The sequence below is a fragment of the Rousettus aegyptiacus genome, unplaced genomic scaffold, assembly GCF_014176215.1.
Source record: "Rousettus aegyptiacus isolate mRouAeg1 unplaced genomic scaffold, mRouAeg1.p scaffold_m13_p_9, whole genome shotgun sequence".
Taxonomy (NCBI): Eukaryota; Metazoa; Chordata; class Mammalia; order Chiroptera; family Pteropodidae; genus Rousettus; species Rousettus aegyptiacus.
The window spans coordinates 9,320,941-9,335,702 of record NW_023416312.1 but is presented as its reverse complement, the minus strand read 5'-3'; the positions used below and the strand labels follow the sequence as shown (position 1 = coordinate 9,335,702).

Below are 14,762 nucleotides of genomic sequence, written 5' to 3'. Positions count from 1 at the left end.
TATTTGTGGAAGAACTAATTAAGGCACTCTTTTATAAATTGTTCAAAACAGTTTGTGATTAAATAGAAGTCAAACATTAAAGAGAATAGCTTGTCATGCCAGGTAGCAAAGACACTATCGGAAACAACTGGAGTCATGTCAAGATTCCCTAAAGGAAGAGCCTCAAGTTGGCCAAGATGGGACAATTTGAGCTATAAGTAGAATAATAATTGTAATGGATTTAAACAAATCAAATACATAAAATCTCCTGAGTTTATCATGATACTTAAAAAAAACTGCTTTGGCATCTTTGGAGGCACCAACTCATTGTGAAAATTAATAAATACAGATATTTATATGCTTCCTTTTCAGCAATTGCTATCAGTATAAATTATGTCAGAATAATCAAGTGGTTTATGAGAAAATCCTTTTTATAAAAAAAATTCCAGCTAATAAATGCATAAACATTGATAGAATTTGAAAATTGCATGTTGCGAACCCAAATGAACTCATTTATCTATTCGATAGTATCGATGACTGGGAAAATAATTAAGACAATGGTTTTCAACCTTGGCTGCACATTTTTTAAAATTTTATTTTATTATTAGTTTCAAGTATACTGTACATTGGTTAGACATTTATATAGTTTATAAACGATCCCTCTGACTGCTCTTTCCCTCCTCTGGCTCTACACCTGGCTGCACATTTGTATCTCTTGGGAAATTTTTTAAAAATGCTGATGCCCAGTCCCACCCCCAGAGAATCTGATGTCATTGATCTGGGGTGTGGCCTGAGCGCTAGGATTTTTTAAGCTCCCAGGTGATTCTAAGGCACAATCAAGAAAGAAGGCCACCGCTTGAGGTGAAAGGTTGTTGAAGTTAAAATGGACGGACTAGGCTAACCTAACACTTGAACCCACTGCTCAACCTTTTCAGTGGAAGTGGGACAACCTGGCATCACATTGGGCTACAACAGGAAGCACGCAGCACTGCACACGAAGGCTTCTTGGCAAAAGAAAATTGAATCTGAATCAATTCAAACCTCCAGATTCGACTAACAATTTATAGGAAATGTAAGGGACAGAAGAACATGTTAAAAGATTACACAAGGATATAAACAGCCAAATCAAGATTGTTGAAAATTTCACCAAATGACACAATTTCTTCAATAAATGAATTTCATAAATAAATGGGGAGGGAGGATTTAAAATTTTTAAAGCCTTAAAAGATAAACCTATTAGCTGCAATACATACACCTTTGCTTGGATACTAATTCGAACCAACCGCTTTATAAAAATTTTTTTGAGATAATTACAGAAAATTACACACAGACAAGATACTAATTAATGAGATATTATTGTTAATATCACTGGGTATGTTAACGGTACTGTGGTTAATTTTTTTAAAAAAATCTTTATATGGTAGAGATACATAATGAAATATTTATAGTAAAATAATGTCTGAGATTAGCTTTAAAATTCTCAAGCATAAAAATAGGTGGGGTGGGAAGTAGATGAAATCAGAATGGCAAATATTGCTCATTGTTGAAGCTGGGTGATGAAGACCTGCAGATCTGTTTTTATGCTTTCATGCACATTTTTAAATTCCCATAATAAAATGTTTTAAAATATCACACAGAGTCAAAATTAATAAAAGTCCATTTTGTACTTCTACTCCAAAGAAAACAATCTAACTGGCATTAGCTTTTCTTTCTCAATTTTAGGAGACTAACAGAGCATTACATTATTTGGTGAGGAGGAAATAAGAGGAATCTTAGAAAAAGATGAACATGTCACCTTACTAATACTGAGAATTTCTTCTTTGCTAGTCACTGTACATACATTAGTTGTTTAATCATGCCAAACACTCTGTGAAAACAGTGTACTTATTCTCATTTCATGGGTGAGAAAACTTAGGCCCCTAAAATGTTCACCTTGCCTATGTGTTTGGTGCTCGTGATTTGATTCTTAATAAGGTCTGTTCAGTGGCCAAAGAAGAGAGTGCCAAGCCATGGTAGGTTCTGAGAATATAAGAATAAACAAGCCAACTATAGTTCTTCCTTTTACAGGGGCACCTCAATTCAATAATCTATATTTTCGGTTAGTTTTTCAATTATGAATAAACACTATGATGCTGCTTTGATAGCTCAGAAAAGACAGGAATGACCTCACTATCAGAAATGCTAAAGGGGGGTTGTTATTCTTTCCAAGACTATGAATGGGAAAATGGAGTGAAAAAGGACAAGAGGATATGGTGTCAAAACACAGATGAACCTAGAAAACATTATGCTAAATGAAAGAAACCAAGCCTAAAAGGTCACATACTGTATAACTCCATTTATATGAAATGTCCAGAATAGGTGAATTCATAGACAGAAAGCAGATTGGCGGTTGCCTGAGGCTGGGGGAAGGAAAGAATAATGAGTGGCTATTTTATAGGTATGAAGTTTCCTTTTGGAAACTTTTGGAGTGATAAAAACGTTTTGGTACTAGAAAGAGGTGGTGGGTGGTTGTACAACATTGGGAATGTACTAAATGTCACTGAATTGTATGTACACTTTAAAATGGTTAATTTTATGGTATATGAATTTCTCCTCAATAAAAAAAAAATAAGAAAAGGATAAGAAGCTAGGGGGAGAAAGAACTATGGAACAGAAATGGTAAAGATCTGAAAGTTGAAAAAAAGACTCACCAGGACTGAGTGCTTCCAGCTGACTTGGAGGGAAGATAGAGATTTCTGGTTTAGGAGCCTGTACCCCCATAAAATGATGTGATCTGCACTGAGGATAACAGAGCACCTTACAAAGAATGGGAGCCCACTGAACGTTCAATTCATCCGGTTTCCATTTTTTTAATTGAACAATAGGTTGGTAAATAAAGAAATACCCTAAAATACAGTGTAACTGGATCATATCAAGGCATTGCTAAATATCTCATGATCTTGCTGGCCAAATGGAGAAGTTGGACAACAGTTCCATAGAGTTGTTCAAAGTTAGAACGACTGAACTAAAAAAAATCCATTGTTTGGTTAATTGATTAGCACCTAACAAAAGACCTGCTACAGAGCAGGTTCTCCATGAAAGTGCCCAACAGAGGAACCTGGAAGGAGTCTCCAAAGGATAAGCAAATGACTGATTTGAGCTCCATTTTGTTAGCACACTTATTAATAACCCAGAAACACAATCAAATTAAAAAGCAGATTTATCAAGTTATGAGGTAGAGACAGTAGTTGATATACTGAACAACAGACTTGAAGTTTTTAACGGTCTTTTGAGAAGCCATTCTAAGGAATTTTAGTCCTAAATTTGGGGAGAAAGCTTTATAAACAAAATGTTTATCATAGTATTATCAATAACAGCCAACCTAAATGCCCAAATATGGAGAACTGTTTAAGCAATCTCCTGTACAACCACTGAACGAATATGTAATAACAGTAAAAATTCTTTTATAAAGACCATATGGTAACAGGAGAAATGTTCATAATATAAATGTTGAGAAAAAAGAAAAAAGGAATCAAATTCACATATACAGCATTATTCAAACTACATACAGGGAAAAAAAAGTCATGCATCAAAATGTTAGCAATGGTTATGATTGGATGATGGGAGTAGCAACTTCGTTTTTCTTTCTACTTTTATATTTTACTTTCCAAATTTTCTTTAACAAGTATAGATTTTTATAGCAAAACCAATAAATATATAGACTATCCAGTAATATATATTTTTAAAAGTCAGAGCTATGAACCAAACCTAATGATTTTTAATAAGAATAAGCTGTGATGTTCTGGGATTAGGGTTTTTTTTTAAAAAAAATACGCCAAGTTTAGGGCTATAGCAACAAGGCTTAACAACAGTTCCTGTGGGATTAAAAAAACACACCTAGAAATTAACTGAGTGTAAATTCAATATGAGCCAACAGTGACATGGCTGAGGGGAAAAGATAGCCGGAATATAAACTTCGTATTTCTTAATATAATTTGTATGCAAAACAAAGGCAGTAATAATATTCCCATTGTGCTGTGTGAGTTGGACTATATCTAGAATATTGTGTTCAGCTTTGAACTTGAGCTTTAAAGAAAGATGTTGAAGCCTGGAGAGCAGCCAACAGGATGAGGCATCAGAACCAAAGCACAGAGCAGTGGTTCCCACACTTGGGCTGCATCGGAATCACCCAGCGGGCTTATTAAAATACAGATTCCTGGATCTCCTCCCAGAGTTTCTGGGACCAAGAATCTACATTTCTAACTAGTTTCTAGGTGATGCTGATGCTGCTGGTCTGGGGAACACACTTTAAGACCCACTAGCATTGTGGATAAAAGCAAAGACCACACTGTGAGAGATGGAGTCCCGGGTCTTTCGCTGCTAGCTGTGTGACCCTGGCCAAACTTCCTTGCCCTCTCTGTGCTTCAGTTTTCTCATCTATTAAAATAGAATAATTTGACCTACCTTATATAGACATTATAGATTCGAGGTAATTAATATTTATAAATCACTTAGAACATCAAACCTAGCATATAATGTTTTTTTTAAATTTAATGAGTAACACTTAAATATGTTTCATCTGAAATAAGAAGACATTTAAACATCTTCAAATATTGGGAAGGCTTTTACATAGAAGACATATTCTGCATGGTTCCTGGGGACAGACATGGAATCAAAGGATAGAAGTGACCAGAAGGAGCCTTTGGATTTATGTCAAAAAGGCTTTTTGGCAGATGGAGCAATCATGAAGCAGGTGACCTACTTGGGTTCTGACTGTACCAACACTCAGTCAGGGCTCTCTCCTGTGAGAAATGGTGAAAAGAGATTCCTTTAAGGGGTGAGACAAAGTAGTCACTGAAAAACATTAGGTAGTTCAAATAACACAGCCTCGGTGTAAGGCAATTCTCACCCGTAATCATCTAAAGTTCTCAAAGTGTTCCCTTGGACCAACAGCATCACCAAGAAATAATCAGAAATGTAAACTCCCAGACCCCACCTCAAAGATACTGACTTGGAAATTCTGGGGACGGGACCTGTAAATTTGTGTTTTAGCGAGCCCTCCAGATGGTGCCGATGTACCTCAAGTGTGAGAACCAATGACCTATAGCATCACCCAAAGAGATATTTCCATGAGGTTCTAGAACACTGAAACACAATCAAAGTAAACTTACTCCAATGAAGTATCAGGTACAACATGTCTTTGATAAATACATGTGTCGAACTCCTGCTTATACCAAATATTTGCTTTTGTGTTTAAAATACATGCCACAAAGGTAATGCTAAATTTGTTCAAAACCAGAAAATCCAGAATCCACAGAGAAAAGCAGTGTACCCTGCCCATCATCCCTGTGGCCGGGTCTGCTCACTATTAACCACCCTGCAGGGATTGGGTCAGAGGATGCAGCAGGGACAGTGTTCTGACTCAAAGCATTAGGGCGCCTGAGGGATGAGAAGGACCTCAGAGATTGTGGCCTTATGTTACCCACGTTCCTAACCAAAGACAACACAATGACCTGGACACACACACGGACCTCACTTCCTGTCTCCCTCCTCTCCTACAGGACAGCAGTTTGGAACAAACAACTGAACACAACTGGAGAGCCCTTCTCAAGCTCCAGGGCTCTTCTAATTACTTTAGTTATATTAACTCCTTGTAACAAATCTCTGAGGTAGGTACTAATCATCCCATTTTGCAGTTGAGAAAACTGAAGATTGGAGTGAGTAAGTCATTTCCAAAGGGGTAGGTGTTGGATCTGAGCATAGGCAGCCTTTCTCCAGAGTCTGTACACTTAATGTCTAAACTTTGCTTCCTGTCGAAGCCAGTGAAGGACAGCAGAGACAAGTATGAAGGCCACTAACCTGGCCTGCATGTGTATGTGAGAGAGACAGACATGAAGGCAGAAAGTGCCAACGAGCTCAAGGAGGTGGCACGTGTGATCCAGGGATCCAGAAGAGGGTGGAGAGAAATCCCAAAAGATGGTTTACATGCCGTTTTGTCAGTTCCTGGCTGTCCCTGGGTGAGTACTGGAGTAGATGCAAAAACGGGGTGACTGCATTCCTGAGGAGTTATGCAAACAGACGTGAATCTGTAACAGGCAAGGGCAGGAGACAGTCTGACAAAAGCCTTTCCTTTTCTTCTACAAAACAATTTAAAATGAATAGATGAGATGAAGCAGGAGTGAAGGTACCAAGGGAAAGTAACAGGATTGGGAAGGAAGGAAGGGTCAGAGGAAGCCTTGCCTACGGGCTGCAGAGACACGGGCAGTGACGGGGACAGGGGCAGCAGAGTAGGCATTCTGCGAGTCAGGTGCCCCCACACAATGTGCTTTGGGCTCCTTAGACGCGTCCTTCCCTGAAATCCCAGAACCGCTTTGTGTCTCGATCACATTAACTAACACTTCTCCCCATTTGCCTGGCATCCACGTCACTGCTGTGCTCTCCTGGGAGTGTGAAAGCCCCTGCATAAAAGGGACTGCAGCTGATCATCTCTGAATCTGCAGGCTCTTACTATGCTGTCCGTGCTGGAAATGTTTGCAGATTTGAATTTGCTGAAGTGGTGCTAGCATCTAAATGCAGTCAACTGTGTTGTCACCTTAAGGAGAGGAAGGAGAAGAAGAGTACACACCCTAGGGGCTATGTCCTAGTTGGGGAACCCCCAGTAGTAGACCCAGAGACAATGATTCAAGTGCAAGCAGTTCATTTTGGAAGTGAAAGGAACACCAAACACCGGTAGAGGACTGGGGGAAAGTGAACGGAGAAAAGCAGGCAGTTGACAAAGGGTATTTTATTGAGCCAGCTGTCAGTATGAGCAGCTGGAGCTTACCCCACTGGGGAAACTCCAGGAGCCTGTGTAGAACACACACTCAAGGGAGGAGGGGGCTGGGGGCACATACATGACACCCCATCGATCGCTGGGTGTGCTCGTTCCCCAGACCTTTGGGCCTTTTCAGCAGACTCCGGTGGGAAGATAAAGCTCTTGGGCAAAATGCAGTGCCCACAGCTAGAAATCAGACAAGGGAGCAACAGAGGGTAATGGTAAGGGCGGAGGGCCTCAAACCTGAATGTGTGCCAGATTCCTTCAGAGGGCTTGTTAAAACATGGATGGCAAGGCCCTCCTCCCAGAGCCCAGGAGGTCTGGGGAAAGACCCAAGAATCTCCATCCCTAACAAGTTCCCAGGTGAGGCTGCTACTACTGGTCTGGAAGCACAACCTGAAAACCACTGGGCTTGGGATGTGGGCAGGGCACCAACACAGTTGGTACAGACTGGATATCTGGGCAGAAATCTACTACCTAGGGTTGGGCAGAGCTTATAGATGAAAGAAATTAGAATATCACCTCAAAAGTTGTCTCTTAGACATAAAAATTATTTTGAGCTAAAGGTAACTGAGAAGGAGCAGATGCAAATAAAAGCTCCCTCCTCTCCTCCAATTTGCCAAAAGAAGGACATAAATATTCAAAGTTGTCCCTTCTCCCCTTTCTACCAAGAAGGACAAAAGTGAATGACCAGAGACAACTTTAGACCCTAACAGCCTAGAGATAGCACCAGAGGAATTGACATAACCAACTTCACTAACTAGCCTGTACCTACCATTAGTTTCCCATATATTTACCTTCCCACAATCTGTCGCCCTTAGAAATCTAAAACCATTTTCCTGTCTTGTGATTTCTCTAAAAATGTACTGTTCTTTATTGGAGATGCCATATAAGCCAGAGTTCTAAGCCACTTATTTAGGTTACTCATTTGCCTGAGTTTCTCTCATACATGTATGATATATGTGTTCACAAACTTCTGTTTGTTTTTTTCTCATTAACCTATCTTTTGTTATAGGGGCCCCAGTCAAGAACTTAGAAGGGTAGAAGGAAAGATTATTTTTCCTCCCCAACAGAAGCAAAGCCAAAGAAGTGAGCTACACTTTTTTTAAGACTCTCTATAGGAAAATGTTTCCCACCTCACCCAAAGCCAATGTCCAGGAGTCATGTGCCTGTGGAGATGGGGCCACATAGCAGACTTCCCGGGAATCTTCTGTACCTGCTGCAGCCAGGGTTAAGGCCTCTCACAGCATCCTGAGAATGCTGCCGCTCTAGGAGTTCCGTCTGGGTCTTTTTCTCTGGGGATGGCCTGGCAAGCATAGGTCCCACGGGCAAAGAGCACAAACAAATTTTTCAGAAAGGATTCAGCTTTTGGCTACAAAATCAAATCCAGCTGAGGACCAACTGAGCTCAGGAAGCTGTTCCTCCTGATCTGACACAGAGCTCGCCAGCAGAAGCCCTGCTCCCGCTGCCTGGGCGGCCGAAGGCAGTGCTGCATCCCTTCCTGCCAGGCCTCAGAATCATCACGTAGTGACCTTGAGATCCTCCTGCTCTGTTTTGGAAAAGGCAAATCTTCCAGAAGACACCCCCCAAAATAATCTGTATCATCTTACACTCATTCAACATCTATGATAACAAGAAAAATAACAGGACCCTGTCCTTTCCTGCTTGTTTACAATAAGAGCACATGCTTGCAGGGAACACAGAATCCTAAATAAAAACTGGTGCCTATTTCACCATACTGAAATCTATGCTGTCGGTTTAACAACACAAAACCACTTATGACCTCTTAAGAGATGAGATGGGAAAGGAAGGGAGACAGAGATAACAAATTTACCCTTCACGGGGGCAGAGGTATCCTCGTTTATCTTTTACAGTGATCACCCCTAGCAAAGAGCACAACAAAGCCAGATCCCAGTGCTTCCATTTCGAGACCTGGGTCACTGCCACAAAAGCCAAGGTGTTAGGCCTCAGATCACCGCAGGTATCTGGACCCTCTCCGTTCAGGAGGCTGGTCACTAGGGAATGCCAAGGTCAACATCCCTTAGGAGGCACTATAATTAGCTGCAGTCCAGAGCTGAATGGTAAGGGAAAGAAAAGCTTCTCCCCCTCACAAATCGGAACATTTTTCCAGCTTTCCCAATGGGTTGCCAAGTGACTCAACATTGGCCCGTGTGGGCACTATTATTGATGAGAAATCTTCCGCCTGGGTGATATACTGCATACAATACATGCCCAAAGAACAGTGTCAAGTCATACCAGGAAGAGCAGACAAATTATTCACCTCCACTTCAAATGTAGGCAAATCCTGTCTTAATGCAGGGGCTACTCAGTACCAGAAAAACAATCCCCAAAGATCGTCAGAGATTTCCTTCTAAGATTCAAGGAATTATTAGGCAATGCCTCTCCTTTCTTGTTGACTATTAAAAGGCAATCAAATCGAGGACAGCAGAGAAAAAGGGCAAGAATTTTTTTTTTCCAAAAACAACCCCAGAGCAGAAAGCTGCATAAAAGCCTTCAGCTCCCTATATGTCTTTGTGAGTACTACGAGCTCCACCCAGAGGTCATGTCTAGAACTTCATGTTCATTTAATTTAAAAAAAAAAAAAAAAAAAAACCTGCATCTTCTGGGGTCCAGGGCCCAAAATGCCTTAGAGAATTGCTGGAAATTCTTGGACAACATTCCCTCTTGCCTTTCATTAAAGGAACTGCTCTGAACCCTGAAATACAGTATATACTCAGGGAACCTGATGAAATCCAGCAGGACAACTGCCTTTGATATCTGTACTCCTGGCAGGTTGAACTCACCTCAAAGAAACCGCAGTGTTCAAAGAGTACAGCAGGATTTCAAATAATGTTACTTCATTTAATGTTATTTTGTTATAATGTTGATGAGCTGCCTTAGGAATTTAACTTTTTTGTATCCATTAACCTAGTAAAACTGGTTTCACTATACATTGTTTCACTTAAAGTCACAGAATCTATTAACATCAGGTGAGGACTTACCTTATATATATATATTTTTCACTTTAACAATAAGGCATACACACACACACACACACACATATTTTACATTGAGTGTTCATCTTCCATAGATTTCTTTCTGTCACTATATATTTGACCCCCTTTACCCCATCTACCTCTCCCCTTCCGCTCCCCCTACCCTCTGGTAACCACTAGTCTACAGTCCAAGACCATGAGTCTCTGTTTGTCTTGTTCATTTGTTGCTTTTAGGTTTATATCCCACGTATAAGAGATATCATGTGGTTTTCAGCTTTTTCATTCTGGCTTATTTCGCTTATCTCAGAGTCCATCCACGTTGCTGCAAATGGCAGTATTTCATCTCTTCTTATGGCTAATATTCTATCGTACCTTACTTTTAGAAGAAAAAACTGAGGGCTTGCACTGAAATATGTAAGATTGGGGCATTACTCAAGGGTGAGGGGCAAACAGGAACAGGTCTAAGATTAGAAGGACTGAGAATAATCCTCCTTCGAGGAACCATAGGCCACTTGTCTAGAAGACCCAATTGTAAGGCACCCACTCCCTTATGCAGCTCTACCTGAGGCAATCACCAGCCATACTTCCCAAAGAACTGTCTACAGTCCGCAGAACAATCCCCTGGTATTCATCCATTTATAACAGGCACACACCCCTCACCACTCCACACTATCCTCCTCACCAGTGGCCCTCAGTTCGCAAGGGTTCAGGCTTGGATCTAGAACCCCCAATGCACTGAGCTCCCAACTTCCAAGTACAAGATGCATTCTGTTCAGATATCAAAACTAGCTCGGAAAATAAATGAAGCCTTCAAAACAACAACAATAACAACAACAACATGTTGGTGCTGAAAGTTTTATCCATCATCTGGAGAGCTTCTCATCACAACCCGCATACTCTTGCCTTCACTAGCTTGTGCCTTACTTAACTTAAGACAGCTTTGACAGTTTCTGAAGGTGGAAAAAAATCAAACTTACCTTTTGTCTTCCTCCAACACCCCCTACCTCCCTGACACTCAAGTTCTTTCTTCACTGTAAACAGTGAACAGCCTTTTCATGTTTATTGACAAAAGCATCTATGGCAATATTTATCCATCTCTGGAATATTAAAGCTCTAGAAAATATCCTTGCTAAACCTCTATATGTTCTCATCTCAACAAGGCTAAACACTCCCAGAATGTCACCCTTTGGGGAAAAAAAAAAGCAGACCTTATTTTTTTAGAGCAGCCTTAGGTTCACAGAAAAATTGAATGGAAAGTCTAGAGATTTCCCATATACCCTCTGCTCCACACATGCATAGCCTTCCCTATTAACAATGCCCTCCCCCACCAGAGTGGTACATTTCTTATAATGATGGACGTACAGTGACACATCATCATCACCCAGAGACCATAGGTTACATTAGGATTCACTCTTATGAGTTTGGACAAATGTATAACGACATATATCCACCATTACAGTATCATACAGAGTAGTTTCAATCCTCTCCCTCTTTATTTCTTGACCATGAGGCAAATATTTTGTGCTAAGCATTACTCACTATGCCTCTAAGCAGTATTCCCTGGGCCTGCGCAGCAATATGAATCACCAGGGAGACTGATTATCACAGATGTTCATACTGCACCCCTGACTCACTAAATGAGATCTTGTTGGGGAGGGGCCCAGAAAGCTCTAGAGTATGTGGGCACTCCAGGTGATTGCTGTCTTAAGAAAAGTTTCTAAAGAAAATCTCTAAAGAAGAGATCTCCCAGCTGCAGAGCAGCATCCATTAAGAATGGATTTCAGAGTCTCCCAGCTGCAGCGTAGCATCCATTAAGAATGCAACAGGTGTTCCCTACACATTTGCACTCCAGCTGCATCAGAATACCTAGAATTCAAGACGGGTGCCATTCTTTATTTTTTGACAGCATGGCTGCTGAATACTTTTCTCATTTATTCCCTTATCTTGGTGCTTAGTACCAGAAGTTTACAAAGCCTACCAAGGGTCCAGTTCTATTAGGAAGTATTTTTGTATTCCTACACAATGGTCTACCACTGGTCTGCAGTTTACAAGCATGCTATTGGATCATCCATGCAAAATGACAGGTTAGAATGTAAATCTGCCTAGTTACAGGAAAGGATTTGCCTGAGGACATTTGTACACATCGTGCAGAGAGCAGAAGAACACACAGCCAATATGGGTTTTTCTTCTTTGTGCCTTGAGGGCTCTTCTGCCAACTGCTCCCCAAGGCTCCCCACTGCTCTGCATTCTGCCATAGCCAATGATGGTTTATGGCAAAATTTGCTGGGCAGGCAAGCCATGTGGCTCTTACAGATGGCAATTAGGAGAGAACGAAAGACTGAATCACAAGATGTTTGAAAACATAGTTCGAAAAAGAAAAGTCAGATCTTATTTTCTCTCACCTGCTGGCGATGAAATCTATGTATTCATTCCCCAGATAGACAACTAACTCTGGGTTCATATGCAAGCAACAGCTCAGTCAATATAAAAATCAACTGCACAATGTCAAGCATGAAAATCCATTACACCAAAAATCAGGGTTTCGTATTTTTTTCTTCAAAAGGAATCCTTACCTTTTCTTTGGCTTTCCTTTTGGTCCCTGCATCCATCCACTCATTTTCTTTCTCCAGCATGTCAATAAAGGCCCAGCGAACACCCTCGATCAATTCCTCCATCTATAAAAAATACCCAAAGAGACAGGTCAAAAAGCAAGAAACTTCAGACAAAGTTTTCTGGGCAACGAGAAATAGTTCAATGCTAAGCATGGTGGGAAAGAGGTTCCTTTCATCTTGACTATATACTCTGGCAACATTTCTTTTCTCAGGAAAAAGTTCCTCACCCTCTACCACTAGAAGATAACTAATCATTTTTCTCCATAAGAGCAATGATTACTGCATCCCTATCAAGGAAGCAACTAATTCCAACAGTTTAATGAGGGTTTGAAAGAGATAAAGACATGGGCTGTGTATTTCAGGCAGGTATTGCAGAAGAAAGAGAGTAAACAGTTGAAAGAGATACTGTTAACAAAGAAACAGGCAGAGCTAGCTAGCTCCCCAAGAGACACTCCCCCGATATCAATCAGACTCATGTCAGGACCCCAGTTCTTTCCAAATTTAGTGCCAGTGGTTAAACCAAATGCTTGACTATTCTCTGTCATCTTCCAGCTCTCCTCTCTACTGCCTTGCAGCTCATAAAAGTCTAATGTTATTTCAAATCTAAAATAGTAGGTCTGAAGGGGAGTGCCGCAGAAAGGCTGTCTTCTGAAAGACTTGTTCCAGGGTGCTTCAACAGTGAGACCACACCAGCATTGATGATGTCTTAGCCTAGCTTGTCTTCCAGTATTTGTTTGTGTATCAGCAGAGATGACTTGGAGGAGAGAGATTCTAACACTTAACTTCAGAGGCCCATATGGAACAGTCTGGTGAGGCCGTGCCTGTTTATGGGTGCAAAACTCTCAAAATTCCACTCTCCGGCAGACATAATTTGGTTGCCTTAATAGAACACTCAAGGAAGAATAAATACTGGGTTTCGCACCAGAATTAAAATTTTCATTTGAGATTATGGGGTTGTAAATCCACTTTTAGCATTAATTCTAGAAGGAAAAAAGTTTAAACATTTCCTTGGTTCTGTAATGAATTGCCGGCACAAAGCTCAAAATAATTTTTTCTGTTTAATAAGTTTTCAGCTATGTTTTCAGTTCAATAACAGTTGTAAGGGAACCAGAGCTGTAAATCAGTGGGCTGGGTTCCATCGTATGTAAATAAGAACAAACAACAGATGGAAAGGGGGGAGAGGCGAACGTCACAGCTATTTCTTCCCAACTTAGTAAAAACATTAAAAGAAGAGAAACTCGACTTGGGATCGGGGCTTGATGAAAACATGAAATGACAGAAAAGCAAAGGCCCTTTAAAATGATTAAATCAGTAGTCCTCAACCTTGTCCATAATCTGGGACCTTTGCGGGGAGCTGTAAACAATCCTGAGGGCTGGGCATCAGCATGCCGATGCCACTGGTCTGAGTGAAGCCAGGCATGGAGGGTTTTAAAAGCTCCCAGGTGACTCTAATGTGCAGACAGGGTGGAGACCCACTAGTTCTGGGGGGAATCCACTTGTTCTACAGGTAAAGAAATAAAAGTCAAGGGAGTCCATGATCTGTTCCAGCTCTTACAACTAGAGAAAGTCAGAGCCAGGACCCCACCATGGAACTAAATGATAGTCATGAGCTCAGAACTCCTAGAAGCCACAGAGCTGTCCCTCATAAATCAGAGTAAAATGCTAGGGAAGTAGAAGAGAACCAACAGAGAGATGCAGAAGTTAACATTTCGAACAGAAAACTCACACAAGGAGGGTGTTGAAATGACACGGAAATCTCCAGGGGCTAGATCTTTTGCCTGTGCAGTCACCAGCACCCCTAAGTCTATGACCTCATCATGCAGCAACACACACCAGCCAGCCTATCACCTTCATGGAAAAAGAGAAATAATAAATATCTTCCCAAACCAGGGAGGAGTAATCGGGACGGAAAGTAGTGGGTGGATCGATTTGAGATTCGCTGACCAAATCAATAAAAGCAAGTGGTTAATTTGTACGTGGGAAGGTGAAAAAAGTGGAGAGAGTCAGATTAATTCCCAGGCTTCTGAAGCAGGAAACTAGGTGGATGCTGCTGCCATTTTCTAAGACTGGGAATGTTGGAAGAGAAAGAACTGGGGACGGGGGCCAGACATCAGTGGGATGAAGAATGCATGGGGAGTGGAGACAGCATGCCTGGAGAGAAAACAAAGACAGAGTAGAAGTGGATAAAGGGTTAAGAAAGGGAGCTGAGGGTTTGGCATTTGGGTTGTGTGTATATATTTATTGCTGCTGTTACTGCTGCTGCTGTTATGGCTATTGACCACGTGAGAGATTTGACTGTTTAAATATTGATAGAAACTCAACAATAAGAAAACAATCGGATTTAAAAATGGGCCCAATGACACCTCACCAAAGAAGACATAT

The 14,762-nt window shown here is 41.0% G+C and overlaps 1 protein-coding gene across 4 annotated transcripts in view; it reads right to left on the bottom strand.

The window, feature by feature from the left end:
- PHEX (phosphate regulating endopeptidase homolog X-linked) overlaps positions 1-14,762 on the bottom strand; it is a 174,904-nt gene that overhangs the window by 83,518 nt on the left and 76,624 nt on the right. For all 4 annotated transcript variants that reach the window (XM_016166119.2, XM_036227119.1, XM_016166120.2 and 1 more), the window contains one exon: positions 12,342-12,443. In XM_016166119.2, the coding sequence (XP_016021605.1) occupies positions 12,342-12,443 (102 nt within the window). The remainder of the gene's footprint in view (positions 1-12,341; positions 12,444-14,762) is intronic.